Genomic DNA, 20,708 nt, shown 5'->3' on the forward strand with positions numbered 1-20,708 from the left:
CCCACTGACAAGCAGGAACAAAAGCCTGACTGACGCTCTTGGGAAATGATCCCAACTGCTGGGAGTTCTGTTACAACGCTGAACAGATCATTTGCTTTATGACAGCTGAAACCTAAAGAAATGATGTCCAGGTGCTTCTGTGCATGCAACACCCAGTGTTTACTTTATGCCAAAGTGATATTTCACTTGGCTCCTTGGTCTTTTCTAAAGCTTTTATGAATTCAAAGCACAGTTAATATCAAGTTAGGCCAAACCCAAACAGCAGCCTAATTCCAGGCACCAAATAACAAAGTTTAAATCAATGGCTTTCCTCTCTGGCCTGGAGTTTCCTGGAAAATATTCTTTTAAAATCTAACATCCGAAGCTGTCGATTCTAAGTTTTCTCAGGTCTGTTTTTTGTGTTTTGGGGATGAAGGTGAAAAGGCAATTAAAACTAAGCAAATAACAAACCTTCCTGTGGTCACAATCGACACCTGGAAAGCAAACTGCTTTCAAGACCCTGCAGGTAGAGGCCTGGCAAAAGCAGTTGGTATCATGTCTAATCTAGCCTAGCTTTACTAGAAAGCTCAATAGTTGTTTTTAGGGAAAGAGTATACTCAACTGGGAGACAGTTGGCCCAGGTCCTAGTTTCTTTTCACTATCTGAGTGACCTTGAAGAACAAGTCTTTTCTTACTCTCTGCCTCAGTTTCCTCATCTGTAAAATGCCAGTGCTGAGACGAGGTGATCTCTAAGGACTGACATTTTAACATTCTAGTAGTTTTTAAAAAAGGTTTCAGTAGAGGATCAAAGCTATTTTCTATAATGAGAGAGCAGATTTAAGATGCAAAATCCACTGAAAGAAAGAACACAATGGCACTCTGTCTTATTAAGTTATAAATGATTCATACCAGATACTTTGCTGAGACCAGATGGAGGCAGACGCTCCAGGGCACTAAACATGCCAAGAAGGATGGCATGGGATAAAAAAAAGTGTAAAGGCTAAATGGAGGTAACAAGAGGCAGGCTTGTGGCACTCCAGGGATAATCCACCTTCTTCTTCACGACTTTGCCTAGGGTCGGGACCAATTCCCATGTGGAGAAATGGGATTGGAGAAGTTAAGAAGAAGCATTCAAAGTTCCCCAGACTGCCCAGTCCGGAGTGACTGACCCCCAGCCCAGTCTCTCATTCCAGATCCAGAGCTCTCTTTTACTGCCAGAGGAAAAGAACTGAATGATACCTGTTTGTTTTTAAAGGACCCAAAATTACAGTTCTCAGCTGGGGCATGGCTCTTGGTCAAAGTGCAGACAAGAGGATCACATCTAGTGAATCCAGAATGGAAGACTATCACAAACCCCCTGAATAAGGGACACTGCGAGATGCCAAAGTTTGCCACAAAAAGACAAACCGAACTGTAGTAGGACAACGCATGACTTCTTTTCCTCGCTTTCGAAAACATCTTGTTTTTTAAAGCTCTGTTAAGAAAAAAGTTATCCCTGCCAAAACTTAGTCCTGAAAAGCAAGGTAAATGAATGTGCTTGCTACTTGAAAGTGGCACTGTTTGAGCCACACGGAGTTGGGGGGATACTTTTTGAATGGAGAGGAATGGCCCTGACTCATTCACACGCTTGTTTCTCATCCCCAGTAAGACTAATGACTGGGGATGAGTAGCATCAGTGTCCAGACAATAAAGGAAAACTATCTGGTCTGAAGAGCAACAAATACAGGATCCCTCTGTCCTGCCTTGGCCTCCCTGCCTCCATGCCCAAAGCCTAGTGAAGAGGACCCTTGAAGAGCCTAATGCCCAAAGTCGGTGAAGTGCCCAAACACTAAGGTCTCCTGGGAAGGGAGTCTTTGCTGCTCCCAATCACTCCCAGTTAGCATGAGATTTGCCCCTCACCCCTGACCTCTGGATGAGGGAGGCTGCTCCTCCAGGACCACCAGAGCTGAAATCACACCTCTCCTCTTTTTGTCAAAGGTAAACACTGACACTCAGGGTGTTTGGAATCACTGGATTGAAGTTCCTCTTCCACTGAAATGCCATTGTCTGAGACATTGGGTCTAAGGATACAGGAAGTCTTTTTAAAGAAGTACACCCACCATGTCCCTACATCTCCAACAACGATCTCAAAGCCCAGAATGTTAACTAAAAGAATAAAATCCTTTCATAATGTGCTATACACATATAATACTCAGTTCCCATGAGGGACATAAGGAAGTATTTCTTCTCTAGTCACCTGGTGGTAAATTTAGGCTTGGAGACACAAACACAGGACACTTTCATCATTTTCTCCCTTGATACTGCCAATAAAAATTAGACCCTGAAAAAGGAAGTTGTTGGCCAAATTTCCCATGCAAGATCCACCAGTAAAAAGTTGGGGGGCACTTTCAATTTCAGTATTTTTCCAAATCCCTCTTGATCCAAAAACTCTAGTCAAAGTCTCCGTGGAGAATGTTCTTCCTTCAATAAAGAGAAGCCAAAACAAGCAAAACGAGAAAATAAAGCCTCGTCCATGAATTCATTCCATCCTGAGCAGGTACCAAAGAAAATGCTGGAAATATTAGAGATGAGGCCCCATGCTGCAACACATACACACTCTGGTTAAGCACCAGGGAACCAGGGTACCAAGAGCCCTTCCTTTCTTGTTTTAGATAAAGCGGGACTGGAGTATTTGTATAAATCCATCCCCTCCAGTTCCTGGTATCTCCTGATCACTAACAAATTGTTCAGAGAATCTCATACACAGGTCTGCCTGCTGCTCCAATACATATTTCTGCCCCCCAAAAGGCAAATGAATTCCTACTGAATTTGTAAACCAGCAGCCTGCCCTGCTCAGACTGGACCTTAAAGTGTCTCTGGTCCATTGAGAAGGGATGGCCCATGCCATGAACTGCACCACGCTGAAGGATTTTATTTTATAATCATTTACCAATTTTCAGTTTTCATCCACCAGAGTCTAAGTGACCTTACCAACACAGAAGGCAAGCACTGACGAATGGTGTTTGCTGAGGTTAAATGAAAGCAAAGACTGTCTAGGACTGAATCACAACATCCATGCTCTAAACTAAATAAAGCCACGTATCACCTTCTCCCTTTCATTCCCCTGCAGAAGGGCTATGCTGATGTCTCCATGGTATCCTGAATCCTGCAATAAACTTTCCCTGGCTGGGATTTGGCAGTCACTCTGTTTACACAACAGAGGTGTTCTCAGAAAAGTTGTATGTTTTGTTCTCGTTTAATTATATTAGAGGGAACACATGAAAAGGAATCCAAGATCAGCTATTCTCTTGAAGGTAGACTCTCGTTGAGTAATACAAAGAACCACACTGGGCTGAATTAGCTCAGTATGCTCTGATGTTCACGTAATGGGGCTTCTGGGATGGTGTTAGAATGAATGGAAGGTGCGACTCGATGGTCCAGGCAAGGAGGTTCTCCTTTACATTTCCAAAGAAAGAGAAAGGACTGCACTCAGGACATCCACCACTTGCTTGCCCTCAAAAAGCTTCCATGATTAGAAGAGCTAAAAGGGGACCAAGGGATGAGCATTTACTAGAGTCTCACTGCATGGTGAGCTGTCTGAGTCAGCACATTGCTTTGGAACCTCCTCTGCCTTGGACCAGAACGCCATTCAAGCATATGGCCAAATTAAGGAAGGACAAAGACAAATGGCCCCTGAGAGAAGCTCAGAGAGACAGAGTGGCCACCTCCCCCCACAAAGTCTTAGGCACTTTTAAGCTACTCAGCCTATTGATGCTTAAAACTACAGCAAGACTTTGGGGAAACCCTGTTTGGGGTCTATGAGACAAATGACTGACATCATGGATAGGGGGCTGGCAGCCCTTGGAATCAAGGTGGCCTGCGTCCAAAGTCAGCCTCTAGACACTCTCTAAGACTATGAGTTCTACACTGGCAGGGGGACTTTCTGCTCTGGCAGTTCCCCAGGCCCATAAAAGCATGGGTCTAGACCCAAAATGAAGAAAGGTTAATGGTAAGGAGGCAAACCCTACAGCAAACACTTCTTTTGGAATAGGATTTTCCCTTGTATATGGATCTGACCTGATAGGACTATTTCTGTGCTCTAAACCTCATTGAAGCAGATGGGTAGTACAGTGGATAGAATGCCAGGCATGGAGTTGGGAGGACCTGGATTCAAATCTGTCCTCAGATACTTCCTAGCTATATGACCCTATGCAAGTCACTTAACCCCCTTGCCTAGCCATTGCCTCTCTTGTCTTAGAATCAATACCAAGTCAGAAGGTAAGGGTTTAAAAAAGCAAAACAAAAAACTCATTGCTCTCAGAAAAGAAGGATTAGTTCCAACATTTTCATTATATGTGTGTCTTGTGTTATTTGATACCTTTTGATGTATATATTTTGTCTCCTCAACTACATCTCTGTCTTCCACGGTGCCAGGTCAGTGGTGCACTCACAGCAAGCACTCAGCACTCATTTGCAAAATGAATGAAAGTCAAGAATTTCCTGTGTCACTAGAGATTCAAGTGCTGATTCCCAAGAGATGAAGGTGAGAGAGGTCAAGAAATGGCAAACGTCAACTCTAGCGTGTCCCACAGATTTCTTCCCTTAAGTGTGTTGGAGAAACAAACCCACAAACACCGATTATTCAGGATCCTTCCAAGCAGTCTGCACACACAGAAAACGCCGGGTCTGCTCACAAGCCAGAACAGCCTAGATGGAGAGAGTCAAGCTCTCAGGTCATGGCCGTTGGATAGGGCTAATGCTCCGCACAAGCTCTTCTTTGCCCTTGCTTACTGCCTAGGAAAGATGTCACAATCCAGAAAGTAGCGAGAGTCCTCTTCTCTTTGCCCTGGGTTAATTGGAAAGCTCTTCAAAAGGGAGGAGAAAATGAGATGTTAACCAAAGACTCACCACATTCTCAGGACATCCAACAAAGCGATGAGTCATATTTAATGGAAGTAACCACTTCTGTCACAATCCTATGTCTGGGTACAATGATTAAGTCATATGGAGAACAAAGGGACATTTTCCAGTTGCTGAATCTAAGGCTGTCATTTCTAGGGTGTTTATTCCTACTCGAAGGTTCTAGAATCCTCAAGAAAAAACACAGATTTCCATTCCAAGGTGCCATCAGAGGACGGGCAGCGTTGGAGCCCAGGGTGGTGTATTCAGAAGTGGTGAGTTCTGGTCCAAGGCAGAGGAGCTTCCAAAACAATGTGCTGACTCAGACAGCTAGTTTCCAGGCTCATCATGCAAAAAGCCGCTGGCTGCCCTGGATTCTTGGTGTAGCAGCCTCATTCACTCTCCCAGGAATGGGCAGATCTGTTCCTTCTGGCCCTCCTCAAGGACTCACTCTCTTACGTGGTTGCATGAATCTCTGCAGCGATTTTGTTAGGCTGCCTCCCAGTTTTCTCAATGGGGGAGCTGGGGATCTTTCTGATTCCCATTAAAGTCAACGAAGCCCCATCCAGGGACAAGAAAAAGCTCACCAACATCCGGGCCTCCAGACCAGGAAGACCATTGCCCCGCCACCTCCTTTTCTTTCCATGGAGCATTTGATGACTTATCTGCCATGTCCAGTCACGGTTAAAAAGAGAAACCTTGGCTTGCACTGTCCTCTGCATTCTGGAATCCTTTCCAGAGCCACAAGACACGAGAGAAGCAAACACCACCATCACATGGAGTCCAGCCACAGGGCTATTCCCAAGGAAGCCAAGAATCTTAGGGCTTGCTTTACTTTATTCAGGAGAATATAGGAAAATTGCAATGCTGACTGCTTGGGGAACCTCAAAATACCATTTGCACATGAATCTAGGTTTTCGAAATGTTCACTTGGTTACTGTGCAAAAGAGAGAACTACAAATGACCAAGTTTCCTGACATTCACAAGGCGCAGGGACCAGACTGTTGCAGTAAGTTTGCATACTGTGGCTTTCACAGAATGTCTTTTATGCATTCAAGGAAGCCCTTGGGCTCACCACTCATTCACCCTCTCCCATGGGCTAGCGCCATCTCTGTCCCTTAGAGACTGGCAGACTCAGGTAACCTGGAAGAAGGTGAACAGAAGGTCTCCTGTTCTTCCAAGAGATTATGTGAAAGCGAGAAAAGGAATCAGAATATCCCCTTCACTCCCAAGGTTCTAATGGGAAGGACATCACAACAATGAGTGTGAGGATGGCGTCTTTAAGTCTGTAAGGCCAGCATCAGCATTAACCTGCAGCCATCACCATGCATTTGCCCGTTAAAATGAAGCAATCAAAAAGAAGAGACACAAAGGCAAAGATGACTGAGGATGAGCGAGGGAAGGAGAGATGCTGATATGAATAAGGAAGAAAATATAATGTCGAAACCGAGGGTCTTGAATGTTTTAATCAAGCAGGATGTTGATATGCCTAGACTGACATGGTTGGGTTTTGTTTTTTGCTTTTTTAATTTGAAATTCCATTACAGGAAAAATGAATCTAAGTTGAAATCAACCTCCGGGGTATACATTCAAATCACATTCACTGCCCAGCCCCAGAAAGCTATTGTTTCCTTCCTAAGGTAGAAAATGGTAGCTAACATGGTAGCAGCCTTTTGAAATGGTAGCTAACATTTGTATAGTGCCTACTATGTGCCAGGCACTGTGCTAAATACTTTACAAAATCATCTCATTTGATTCTCACAAATACCCCTGAGAGTTGGTGCTATTATTAACCCTATTTTACAGATAAGGAAACTGAGGCAAACAAGTTCAATGACTTGTTCAGGACCACACAGCTAATAAATGTCTGAGGCTGCATTTGAACTCAGATATTCCCACCTCCAGGCCCAGAACTCTAACCACTGTACCACTTGGTTATCTAGAAAAAAGATGAAAGTTGTTTGTTTGTTTTTAAAGCCCGAGACATGAATGAGTACAAGAGGGGTCTGGGATTTCAGTTGTTTGGCATCCCTCTCTCATCAGGTGGGGATATGAGCATCTTTCTTTATTTAATGTTCTTGCAAACACCAATTCTTTGCCTACTAGGAAATCTTGTTTCAGCTAAGTGGATGAACAGGGCAATGTGATCACTCACATCTCCTGGGTTTCTGCAGACCAATGATGCCTGAGCCATGACACTAACCACATTTCCTTCCGAGTGAGCACTGCTGCTGGGAGCTGGGCAAAGGTCACTCTAGGTACAGCCTCTCCATCTGTCTGACAAGATGCAGTCAGGGAGTGATGGAAGGCAGACTCTTGGGAAAGTTCTCAAAGGTTAAGAGAACCAGAAGGATTATCCTCAAATCGAAATGAGAGTCCTCCTGGAAGATGTCATCTTACAAATATAATTTTCTAGTAAAGATGAATTTATGGATTTATAAAACAAAACAGAAGGAGAAATACAAGGCACACATCAAGACAGAGCTTCTCAGAAGACTCTAAAGTCTCACTTACCCTTCTTGTGTTTTCAAGAATTTTGGGATCGGGTTTTCCGTAACTAGGTGGATTGGCGTGGGGGTCGTACCCAAGCTTGGCAAGCATGGGAGCAATCACCGCCATGTCCTGTAAGACATCGGGGGGGATCTTTCCAACCCATTTTGATAGCGCTGCCACATTGACTGGTTTGATGACTTGGTCTGTCGATCTTTCTACCCTGAAAACAACAGAATATTATTTGGAACATTAAAAACCAAAGGTAAGTGGATGGTGACAAAGCTATTGAGAAAGAAGGCACTAGACCAGCCAGCTACGGATTGTTTTTAAAGATGTCCTAACCAACTAGTAGGCAACAGGGCATACATACGGTGGAGCAGTTCTGAAGGGGCTCAGGGGTGGGAGAACCCCTGACATTCCTCTTCAAGGGGTTCACGTGTTAAAGCTACTTTTATAATTATATGAAGTTGTTATTTACCCGTTAAAATACGCCGACCTTTTCCAACTACATATCTGTGTGAGGCTAGATTTTGTTCATATACTTCAACCAAAACAACAGATCTCACTGGATTGAATGCTGAAGCAGGTAGGAGAACCCAGCTGCCTTCTGTTAAATCATACACTGAAAAGATCTGCAAAAGCATAAAAAATAATGCTACTCTTCCCACTAAACTTTTTGTCTTGGAACATACAGTTAATTTCATAAAAATGTGTTAGTTATGTTACTGTGGGGTGGGTTTCCTATTGATCTTTTGGAATGCATAAATAAATACATATTTTCAAATATGAGTTTTTATTTCTAACATGGTGACTGTCACTAGATACAGCCCACAGAGACAAGGGTCCTTTAGGGCCCTTGATTATATTTAAGAGTAAAAAGGGGTCCTGAGACCAAGAAATGGAGACCCATCGGCCTGGTGGAAAGAGAGCCGCCTCCGTATCAGGAACTCCTGGGGTGAATGAAGTCCCATCTCTGACACAAGCTGGTGAAGTACGTACGTATCTCTAGACAGGCACGTAACCTCTCGATGCTCCCTCAGGACTCCAAGTTGCAGAGAAAGTCTGGAGGGGAAGAGAACTTCCTCCTCAGAAGCGCCCTACACGGATGAAATCATGGGGCCTGTCAGAAAAAAGAAATGGGCGACCGAAGCCACTGGCAACCTCGAACTTCTAGAAAGGGAAAATGGCCCGAGTGAAAACAGCTGCACAAAGTGTGCTGACTGTCATTTTATCGGCAGGATCAAAGCCCCCTAGATAAGGTTGTTCATGGAAAGGGCACATTTCCTTCCCCCTAGATTCCTGCCGTCCCTTTTCTTTGTCATTGGCTGAGGCAGAACGGCCAAAGCCAGTTAGAAGACACCGATGGCTGGTCTGTGTCCCCGCAGAGCCCCATACAGTGACCGCCTTTGAACCCAGGGCAGAGCCAGCCGGAGGAGAGTCCATCGAGTCCTTAGTTAGCTAACAATAGAAAGCGGAGAAGGGAGGGCATCGCCTCTCTAGAGAGAGGGAGAGCTGAAGGGAGGCGCAGGGCGCCCACGGCAGGGTTAACGGGAGAGTTCTACCACCACACCGACAGGAAGACTTATTCGAGGTCCAGGCTCTGTTAGAAGATAACTGCAATTTGATCGCTGTACGCGTGCGCCCTTTAAGAGTTGTCAAAAATGAGCCACAGCCAAAACACGAGACTAAGGACCGGTGGAGGGAAACCCCCTCTCGGGCAGATGGGCCTGTGTGCCTGGGCTCGTGTGGGGCTTCTGCCACCGTTTAATGGAAGAAATGTGGCAGAAAGCGTCCCCTAAAGGGCGATGCACTCTTAGTCAGACCGCTGGCTTAAGAGCGGTTTGGGGGTAACCTCCCAAGTCAGGCCTCGGCTATTTATTGACCCCCCCCCCCCCCCGCATCACTGGACAGAAGGGCCATCCTTGGGCTTTCCCTGCCAAGACTTGTGGAACTCCCAGTAGAGAAAATCCCTTTAGCAACTGCTCAGCAATTGACAGGCTGGAGGCCCGCAGAGGCCAGTACTGTGCTTGAGAAGTTCCTAATTCCAAGGCTGGCTCTCTATCTACTCTCCCACACCACTCTCTGTATGGAGCTGGGGTGGGCGGCGGTGGTGGGGTCCTTAACCTTTTGTAAGTCACGGACCCCTTATCCACACACCTCTAGCTCTGGCAGTCTGGCCTATAAGCCCATGGACCCCTTGTCAGAAACAGGGTTTTTTGTTTGTTTGTTTTTAATACTTCTGTCTTAGAATCAATACAAAGCAGAAGGTTAGGCAATTGCGGTGAAATGACTTGCTCAGGGTCACACAGCGAGAAACTATTGGAGGCAAGATTTGAACTCAGGACCTCCCATCTCCAAGCCTGGCACTCTATCCACTGAGCCAACTAGCTGTCTCTCAGAATCATGTTTTTAAATACATTAAAAAATACACAGAATTATAAAAGGGATGCAATTATTTTAAAAATGTTAATCAAATATGTATTTTAAATAATTAAATGATGCCAACAATGATTTAATAATAATAAAATGCCTTAAATGTATACATACATACATATGGACTGCAGGTTAAGAACTCTTGATATATAAAAGATGCATTCAAAGGAGTTCACAGTCTAAATGGGGTGATAAACACACCTGAAAATTGCCATAGAACAAATTACTGAACCAGTCACTTCCACAGACTGTTGGATAGGAAGTGCTCTAAGGTTCCTTCCTGCTCTGACAGTCACTCATGGGCTTTACTTATCATTAATGTATATGACTTTATATAATCATATGTTTATGCTTTATGACTATAATCAGCTGGTAGGGACTGTTGTGTGCAAGGAACACCAAGGAGGCTGGTGTAGTTGGATTTCAGAGGGTCTGGAAGAGAGTAAATGACTAGGCTACAAAAGACTAGAAAGACTGAAAGGAGTGGTAGCTAGGTGGCTCAATGGATAGAGAGCCAGGTCTGGAGAAATAAAATCCTAGATTCAAATCTGGCCTCAGATACTTCCTAGCTATGTGACACTGAGCAAGTCACTTTACCCCGATTAGATTCTAAGAGAGAAGGTAAGGGTTTTTTCTTTTTGAAAAGATTATAAGGTACTAGCTTATGACGAATTTTAAATGTGTGAAAGGGAATTCTTTATTCTCTTTGTCTATTTTGAGTTAATTAATCAAGAAACCCTACTTAACACTTTGTTAGCTATCAAGTAAGAGATTCACAAGTCACTTACTTGGAGAGTTCCACCCTTTTAACTCAATCAGTCAGAAACTTGGGAATCCTTTGATAAGAGTTTACACCCTCAGAGGACAAGAGGTAGATCTCACAGACACTTCCCCCTTGAGTGGTGCTAGGCAAATTTTTTTTTGTTTGTTTGTTTTGGTTGACTGTTGTTTTATTAGCAATGAGATCTCTGGGTCAAGGTGTATGGATGTTTTAGTAATTTGGTTACCATGATTCCAAGTCATACAAAATAGTTGGATTAATTAGTAGTTCCATCAACAATATGTTAAAGTACCCATCTTTTTTTTTGTTGTTTCTCTTGTTTTAAATGTATTCCAATTAAAAATTATCAACAATTATAATTGTCTCAATACATTAAAAACTGAGAAGACAATGGCAAAATGGTAAAATTCTTACATAGTGTTTTGTTTAGTACTTTTTATATGGGTTCTAGGTGATTTGGAAGCTGTGATTGGCCTCTGTAAAGAGGGGAAGGGACAGGAAGTGACATAGAAAAAGGACTATAAAAAATCCAGAACTTCCTGTCCTCATCTCTTCTTCTCTTTTGGACTTCTTCTTTGGGTTCTTCTCCTTTGGACTTCTCCTTGGGACTTCTGGCCTGGAGAGATTCCTGCCTTGGTGGCTCTGTGAAGAGACCCTCTCTGCTCGTTGATCCCTCAGTGGGACACTCCCTTCAGCATGAGTTCTGTGGAAAGACTCTTTTCCTCGGATCCTGCATCAGCTTGCTAGTGAGTAACTTGGACTTCCATGTGGAGATTGGAACTTTGTTGGGGAGTGAGCTGAATTTCATTGGATCAGCACTTAGGGTGGGCTAGGCATCTCCTTACCTCTTTCCCTCCTGCATTTCATACTTCAACTCTTTCTCTTCCTCATTATAAATAAAAGCTGCTAATAGTTTGTTTGTTTTTTGGCTTAGGGATAATATTTTGAATTTGGTGACCACAACATTGAATTTATAACTCTCTTATTTAGTAAAAACTCCAATTTGACCTTTACAATGCCAAGTAAAGGATTTCATAATTGATCCTGGAGGGAACGAAGAGAGACTCAAGTGTTTATTGACAAGGTCAATAAACCACAGAATGACATGGTCAGACCAAATCCAGTTGGCAGTTCCTTTCAATGAAGGATGAACTGAAGCAGAGAGTCTCAAGAGGTAGGGAGTCCAATTTGAGAAAGTTGACTTTCTCCACTCCAGGTCACTCACTCTTCACTCAGAGGAAATGTCAAATTGATTTAGTCTGACCGTGCCATGCCATGGTTTTGATGACTAGGATAGTAGCTATGGGAGAGAAGAGAAAGGGACATATATACAAGAGCTGTTGTGAATCGAGAATAAACAAGCCTGGGCTACAGACCGACTATGTGGGGTAACAGTGGGGAGTCAAGAGTGGTACCAAGGCTGTACTACTAAGAGGATGGTCCGGTCCTGTGTAGGAATAGGGAGTTTCAGAAGAAGATAATATTTTGAGGAAAAGATAATGAGTTCTACTTTGGGTAATCATGAGGAATAAGATGAATACAGAACATGGGAAAGGAAGATAAATGAATTGATGCAAAGTTAAATAATTAAAACCAGAAGAACAATCTACACAACGACAACAATTTAAATGGAAAGACAACTATAATAAAAAACAAAACTAAATGCTGTGAAATTAGAATGACCTCAGCTGGCCCCCAACAAGAAATAAAATGTTCCTCCCTCTCTTCTTGGCAGAAGGAGGGAGCTATGGGTGTGGAACATGCATATAACACCAGTCTTTTTTGATATGTTGGTTCCTTTTCCTGAACTTATTTTTTCTCACTTTTTAAAATGAATACTTCTTAGAAGTGATGGTTCTCTGCGAGAAGTTAAGAAAGGGACAGTGGGAAGTATGGATAGTGTAAAAATAAAAGATAGCAACAAAATTGATTTTAAAATAACACGTAAAAAAGGCACTAAGGGCAATAAGAGCAACAGCAGTTCAGAGACAAGAAAAACCAGTACAGGATAGCACGTTGTGTCCTTCAGTTAGGACAAAGGGACCGAACATCACCAAGAAAAAGATCCTGTAGCAAAAAGAGGAGTTATCCTCATTATGCTTCCTAGGAAGCCTGAGTCTTCTGACTGACAGACATCTCCCTGAAAGCTCTTCTCTGAGTCAGTATCTCAGAGCAGGGAAGGAACTCAGAGGCCACCTAGTCCAGCATGTACGTGCCTGAACCAAGGATGTCCTCTATAATGTCTTTGTCATCCATCCACCTAGAGCTTCTGGTGAGTGGCCATAAGCAATCCAGTCCAATTTAGGGCAGTTCTGATTGTTAAACGTTTCCTTGAAGGAAAAATTGTATTCAGTTCTACTTGAGGCCAACTCAGTTTGGTAAGCATGGGCCTTCAAATGAGGAGAATCCTTCCCTTTAAGGGCCTTGACAGCATTTCAGAACGGCAGTGTGCTTCACAAGGTCACTAAATGTCTGTGGCAGCAAGCAGTCTAGGCAACAAGGGATGAAGATCTAAAGTTGGTAGGAACTGTATAAAGAGAGAGAAATGTGGAGGCAGAAATGGCATGATTTGGCAACTGTCTGGCTCTGTCAATTACACTGAGATTATGAACCTGGGCAGCTGGATGGCACAGTAGATAGAGCACCAGACCTACAGTCAGAAGATCTGAGTTCAAATCTGATCTCAGCAACTTACTGGCTGTGTGACCTGGGCAAGTCACTTAACCCTATTTGCCTCAGTTTCTTCATCTGTTCCAAATGTGGGTCATAAAGAGTTGGACATAAAAGAAAAATGGCAAAACTATAATAACAAAGTGAACCTGGCAGGCAGGGGCAATAGAGATTGCTTTAGTAGAAAGAAGCAACTTTGGTTGAGTGGAAGGTTTAAATGATGTGATAGACAGGATGAAAATGAGCTTTGTTTTGGACAGATCGAGTTGGAAATGTCTCCAGAACATCCTGAACAAAATGACTAATAGGTAATTAGTTGGTAATAAGCCTGGATATATATATGGCTGAGTCATCTGCAAGGATATAATTAAAGCCATGTGAGTTGATTAGGAAAGAGACAGAGTGACAGAGAGGGACAGAGAGACAGAGACAGACAGAGACATGATCAAGGGACAGAGAGAAGAAAGGGGGAATCAAATAAAGAGAGAAACAGAGAAGATGTCCAGAAAATTATCTCAGCGTACATACGCCCACAGTTAGAAGGCATGATACAGATGATAACACAGAAAGGAGGAGAACCAGGTGAGGAGAAGCGTCATGAATTCAGGGAAAAGAGAGCCTTTAGGAGTAGAGGGTGATAAAAAAAAAAGGCTGAGCAGGATAAAGTCTGAGAAAAGACCTCAGGAGATGGCAATTCAGAGATCGTGGATTGGTAACTTGTTGGACGAGTGAAATCACGGATGACCACTCATGCTGAAACAATGATTAGGCCTACTCTGTCATTAGCCAAGTAGATGCTTCTGGTGCCAGGAGCAGATCTATAATTACAGATGAACCCTGAACAGTCTAATTCTCACCGTGCTCGTGGATCTCTCCTCTGATCGCTCCTCCCTGTCTCGTGCTGGCTCCCCATACTCTGAATTGAGAAAGAGCACCCTGTCCATCCTCAGCGTTCTGTCCGTGGCTTCTCCTCTCTATCTTGTTCCTTGCCCCCTGGGTAAATGGCCATCGTTATGTGTTCCTTATTCTAACTGCCCCATGGAGAGGAGCATGGATTAGTGGACAGGGCCACAGACATGGGTTCAGATGCTGCCACAGACACTTCGGGGGTGAGCAACCCTGGGCAAATCGGTTCATCTTTCCAGGCCCCCGTTTCTCCATCTGTAAAGTGAGAGTTGGACTCAAAGACCTCTAAAGATCTTTCAGCTCTGTATCTGAGGTCTTGGAATCCCGTTCTCTCCATCTGGATGTCTGCCATGACTTCAAAGTCAACCCATCCTAGACTGAATTCATTTTAACTTAAACACCTGATCTTTTCCTCGCCTTTCCAACAGGTGTACGGGGAAGGTGTGGGATCCAGGGAGCCACCACGGGGTTGAGGGCCGCGCCAGTCTATCGCTTATCCTGGGCGCAACAGCTCTAATTTAACTGATCAGCGCTTCTTCCTTCTTCCACACCGCCAGTCCCTTGCCAAGGCCTGTGGAGGCTATCTCCATGGCATCTCCTGCATTTACTCCAGCTGGATTCACTCGTTCAGGCCCTTGTCTATCGCTTCTCGCCTAGGTAACTGCGAGAGCCTCGTGGCCGATCTCCCCGGTTGCGGCCCCCCCCCCCCCCCCCCCGTCACGGTGGTCCTGGCGTGTCCTGACCGCCCTGCTCCGCCGCTCGCACTGCTGACCCAGAGCTCCGAAGGCCCTCTGCATTTAGCTCCAGCTTGGCTTCCCTGCCGAATGCTGCCTTGCCCCCCTGGGTCGCTCTTTCCAAGAAGCGGGTGGTGCGTGCTTGCCATGTGCCAGGCACGTGCCGGGAGGGCAAAGCGAAATGACGAGCAGGCCGTGGCCTCACAGAGTTGGCTCCGTGGCCTCTCCTCCCCTTGCTGCGGTGCGTGCTCAGCATGGGCTCCCTTCTGCACAGAGACGTGCTTCTCTTTGCTCGGGGGCTTCACCCCGTGACCTCGTCCCCCCTGTACCTTTCGGGATGATCTCCCCCTTCTCTTATTTTCACCCAATAAGGGCCTTCCTCTCCTCTGCTCTCACTTCACTCTCCTTTCTATGACAAATCATGTACAGGCAGGCCTTTTCCTCTTCAGGTTGCCTCTTTGCCGTACGGAGGTCCGTTTCATATCTATCTGTCTATCTTCAATGCTAATAAAGGGTGCATTGAATCAGTTTGCTAAGAAAGATGAAAGACAAAGCAGGGAGCTGATCCCCTCTAGGGACATCGGTTACGGAGGCTAACGGGCATCGGATTTTACATTTATATCAGTCAAGTAAATAGTGAGATTCTTCTTCTTTAACCCCTTCCCTTTTACCTTAGAATGAATCCTGTACAGGGGTTCCAAGGCAGAAGAGTGGTGGTAAGGGCTAGGCAATGGGGGTTAAGGGACTCGCCCAAAGTCACACAACCAGAAAATATCGGAGGTCCCATTTGAACCCAGGACCGCCTGTCCCTAGGCCTGGCTTTCAGTTCACTAAGCCACCTCGTTGCTTCCATGAAATTCCTCTGCTTCTATTCACACTACATCAGGGCTCCTTATTCTTATTGCTGCCCTTCTGTACGGCCCTCTTTACTGTCTTCTGGACGACTGAAAGAATTCCCTAAGTGCTCTCCTCCCCTCTTCCATCCACCCCAAACCAGCATTCCTTCTACAGAGGCCTCTCATGAAGAATCCTCCAGTGGCTCCTCACGGACTACTGAACAAGGTCCAATTTCTTTAGCCCGGCAGCATGCTTCTGGGCGACTCTATTTCTAGAAGTAGTCGCCGTTCATCTCATCCACATCTTCTAACATCCAGCGAACTGGCCCTTTTACGTGGCGCCGTCGGCTTGTCGTTGCTCTCATCATTCTCACGCCCTTGTGATCATTTTTATGTTACTCCTTCGATGATGAATCGTCACAGCCTCAGCAGTTACAGGAGACCCAAGAGGGATTGGCCCCAGGCCGGGCCCTCCAGGAGCTTCCCATGCAGGTCAAGAGGGGACCTCTACGGTCCGCGCGGCATCCCTGCCTCGCTGATAAATGAAGCCGGTCTCGGAGGAACTTCCAGAAAAGAAAAGATCCGTCCCCTCCGTGACCAGCCTTTAAAGCACGGGGACCTGCCGGGAAACAAATCTATCTTAGCGAATGGCCCAGAGGGGCAGTTCAGAGCACTCTCCGCTCAGAGTCTTTCATTACTCTTCCAGACCTCCCATGCATCTTAGTTAAATGGTAGTCGGTCACACTGCCAAGCCACAGGCCTGACGTAGGACAGGAGAGACGGCCGGAAGAACCAGATCCTCAGGAGCCAGAACATACGCACTGAGGAGCGGCTTCAAATCCGCTCTACGGAGCCGACTGGCCAATGGGGAAATCGTCCAGATGTGGAGGAGAACGAGAGCCATTGTGAAAGAGTTTAAGTCAGGCAAAGACTGAGGAGGAGGGTGGAAGATGACGAGGTCTAATGACTTTGGGAAGCAATCGGAAGAAACCGAGCCTGCAAAGGGTTGGAGGTGACAGCCGGCTAACGCCGTGGGTGAAACAGAAAGGGAAGCGGACGGATGAGAAATGAGTCTGTCTATATTCATTCTATCCTTCTCATCCATGAGAATGGAGGCTCCACTGGATTCTGCCAGCTCAGGGCCAGGGATGCCGGGTGAGGCAGTGGCAACTGGCTCTTTGGAACAGGAAGTCAGGAAGAGTAGCTGTTTGGACCTGACCAAAGAGAGACAGAAGGACGCTGTGCCGCAGAGACACAATTTTAAAAGCACTTGGCTATTAATTTTCAAGATATTCCAAGAGCGGACATTTCCAAAAGCAGAAAAAAAAGAAAATGAATATATTTTTATCAAAAATAGTTGAAGGGGGGGCAGCCTGGGTAGCTCAGTGGACCTGAGAGCCAAGTCTAGAGATGGGAGGTCCTGGGTTCAAATCTGACCTCAGATGCTTCTCAGCTGTGTGACCCTGGACAAGACACTTGATCCCATTGCCTAGCCCTTACTACTCTTCTGCCTTAGAACCAATGCCCAGTATTGATTCTAAGATGGAAGGTAAGGGCTCATATTTTTTTAAAAAGTAGGCAAATGGGTCAATATTGACTTTGACTTTCATTGATCCTTCAACTATTAAAAAAAATTTTTTTTTAACCCTCACCTTCCATCTTAGAATCAATACTGTGTATTGGCTCCAAGGCAGAAGAGTGGTAAAGGCTAGGCAATGAGGGTCAAGTGACTTGCCCAGGGTCACACAGCTGGGAAGTGCCTGAGGTCAGATTTGAACCCAGGACCTCCCATCTCTGGGCCTCTCAATCCACTGAGCCATCCAGCTGCCCACCCCCCCACTTTCTCATCTCTATAAAATCTTGATGAGGATGAATGGTGTACACACTAAATACATCCTGGATATAAACAGAAAAATGAACTGGAAATTCTGCAACTGCATTTTTACAGCCAAGCCATGCCTCATGGTAACACAAATGCCTGAGAAATGATAAATGGTAATAATAACAATAAAATCTAATATTATTAAGAGCCTCTTATATGGGGCAGCAAGGTGTCTCAATGGATAGTCAGGCTTAGAAACAGGAGGTTCTGAGTTCAAATCTGGCCCCAGATACTTCCTAGCCATGTAACCCCTGGCAAGTCACTTAACCCAATGACTTAGCCTTTACTGCTCTTCTGTTTTGGAACTGATAATCAGTATCCATTTTAAGACAGAAGGTGAGGTGTTTTTTTAAGCCTATTATGTTATTCCCATTTACAGTGGAGGAAACTGAGGCATAAAGAAGCTGAATGATTTGTCTAGGGTCATACTACTAGTACAAAGAACTCAGGTCTTCCTGTCACCAGACCTCCAACCCCTACACCACCTCGCTGCCCGAGAATATGAGTCAATTCACATCAAGCATTTTTAACAAGTCCTACTGTATGCCAGAGAAAGGCAAAAGCCAGCCCTGCACTCCAGAAGGTTCTGGCCCAACGATCACATTCGGTCCGTTTGCTGATGGCTGCTGCAGACATGCTGATAGGCGGTTGGGTCCGCAGTCAAACGGAAGGAGGAAACGGGGCTGGATCTCATTTGGAAAAGTACACGGCGTTCTTCATGCCGAGCTGCTCCCTGATTCAGCTACCTGCTGATGTTCTTCGGTGGGCTCAGAAGGCCATGGATCACAGCTCAGCACCGGCTGTCTCGGGAGGCAAACATGCAGGCAACCCAGAAGACAAAGAAAAGGCCGAGCTGTGCCCAAAGACGGCCGCATATCACCTGTGGCAAGGGAAGGATAGCAGGGAGATGGCCTTCGAAGTCTAGGGGACTCAGGAAGGCCCCAAAGGCTGGATGAGGCTCTGTGCAAGATATACGGGCTGGGACCCATCCCAAGGAAGGAAGAGAGGAAGGGGTGGTGCGCACCGCAGGTAACTGCCAAGGTACCATTTCCTCTGTAAGAGAGAGGGCCGCTTCATGCGTCCTAATCTACGTGTGGACACAAATCAAACTCGTGCTTTAGCTCCGTCCTCTGGGGAGGCACACTCACCTAATGCACACGCTAGTAGAACAAGACTGAAGTCCCTTGTCTGCCCATCTTAATGATCTGGCGTAGAGCAGAGAACTTGAAACCCTATAGAAGACCTGGGAGCAGTACAAATGCATTGTGGAAAGTCCTTCCACCAAAGCTCCCTAAGAGACAGACTGGCTTCTGCTTTCTTTAGATCCCCTAGAGCTTAGCACAGTGCCTGCCACATAGGTTGTTGGCCTCTTCTGAGGGGAGCGCCTCAAATTCGCAGAGACTCTCTTCCTCTCCTGCAATTCTACTTTTTGGTATTTTTTATCTCCAAATACACGTAACAACAATTTCCAACATTCTGAGTCGCACATTCTCTCCCTCCCACAATTGATTTCCAAACCTCACAAGACATCTGAAGTCATAAATCAGAGGGTGAGGGTCGGCTATTAGAGGAGAGTACACTGACAGCAGCGGCAAGACCTCACAGCAGCATACCCCGGTGGGAGGCAAGAAAAACTGTCAAGGCCAGACATCATTTCTGGAAATTTCAAAGGTCCAGCGTCTCTTCTGGCGGTGTCCTCTCCTCCAGGGCTGATCACGACACCCCTGAGTGGACACTTTCACTTGTCTGAATCATACAAAACAACTCATCTACTAGTAGCAAAGGTGATGAGCTTTTCTCCAAAGTTCCTCAGCCCCTAGCCCTGTTGGGACAACCTTTCTGGAGCCTGGACTCTGCTGACATGACCTTAAGAGCCCAGGATCATCTTCACATCTCATTAAGTCACAGAGCACTTCAGCAGAGAGATATCACATCAGTGGTCCAGGATCAGTTAGGAATGAGCAAACAGGCCTACATATAAACTGTACTGAAGTATATCATCACTTGGGTAACTTTTGACCCATTACTTCATTCCCTTGGACTTGTTTCTCACCTGTGAGATGAAGAAGTTGATAAGTTGCCTTTGGAACCTCTTCTAGTTCTAGAGCTATGATTCTAAGAATAATAATGGTCTAAAAATTCTCCAAAGAGGTCTAAGACAACAGGAAAAGGCTCATTTGTACAAAAATATATGGAGCAGCAGTTTTTTTTATAGCAAAGAACAAGAAATAAAGTTAAATCAAAAGTGATCTATTTCCTGAGGGATATCTGAACAAATTTTTAAGTATGGATGTAATGAATTTTGCTGACTGTAAGAAATGATGAATGAGATGGGATTTGGAAAAACCTCAGAAGACTTGTTTGAACTGATTCAGAGTAAATGATAAGAACCAGAGGAACAATTTATACAGTGATGATTTATACTCTAATCAGATAGAGGACAAATCAAAAGTCCATAAGAATTGATGATGAAGCATAGTGCCCACCTCTTGACAGAGAGGTGATTGACTAGAGGTTCAGGTTCAGGCATAAATTCTCAGACACAGTAAACTTGTGAATTTGTTTTGTTTGACTATATTAGTTACAAAGATGGACTTTTATTGTGGGGAGTTGGGGGAATGCTTGAGTGGTGATAATGATGCAAAACCAAAAAAATCTAAAAAGAGAAATGCATCAATGAAACAATAAGAAAAATACACATTAGAGAGGAAGCTCTGAATGGTTCCAGCTTTTGCTACTACTGAGAAGTTATCTTGGCTCCACCCAAAAAATACATATTAGAGAGCAGAAAAGAAGTACAAGAGAGGACACAGATCAAGAGGGCACAGATATGCAGGGGAGGCTAGAAAATAAGCATGTTAAGTTCAATATATACTTTAAAAGATTGTATATAATAGATGTTCACAGTTTCATATATATTATCCTTTTCCTGTCTTTTTCTATTGAAATGTTCATGCATATGGATATTTATTAAGTTCATAATAAAATGGCCCTGAAAAACTAAGGAAAGGTTAAATTATACCTAGAATGTACTTTTTAAGAAGGCAAGGGAAAGCATCAATTTACTTTTGAAAGATTTCTACCAAGGGACAACTAGGTAGAACAATGGAGAGAGC

The 20,708-nt window shown here is 44.8% G+C and overlaps 1 protein-coding gene across 5 annotated transcripts in view; it reads right to left on the bottom strand.

The window, feature by feature from the left end:
* Positions 1-20,708, bottom strand: part of TPST1 (tyrosylprotein sulfotransferase 1) — a 141,614-nt gene that overhangs the window by 41,952 nt on the left and 78,954 nt on the right. For all 5 annotated transcript variants that reach the window (XM_007485678.2, XM_016429270.2, XM_056819702.1 and 2 more), the window contains one exon: positions 7,372-7,570. In XM_007485678.2, coding sequence (XP_007485740.2) covers positions 7,372-7,570 — 199 coding nt within the window. The remainder of the gene's footprint in view (positions 1-7,371; positions 7,571-20,708) is intronic.

Source organism: Monodelphis domestica, chromosome 2 (assembly GCF_027887165.1).
Source record: "Monodelphis domestica isolate mMonDom1 chromosome 2, mMonDom1.pri, whole genome shotgun sequence".
Classification (NCBI taxonomy): domain Eukaryota; kingdom Metazoa; phylum Chordata; class Mammalia; order Didelphimorphia; family Didelphidae; genus Monodelphis; species Monodelphis domestica.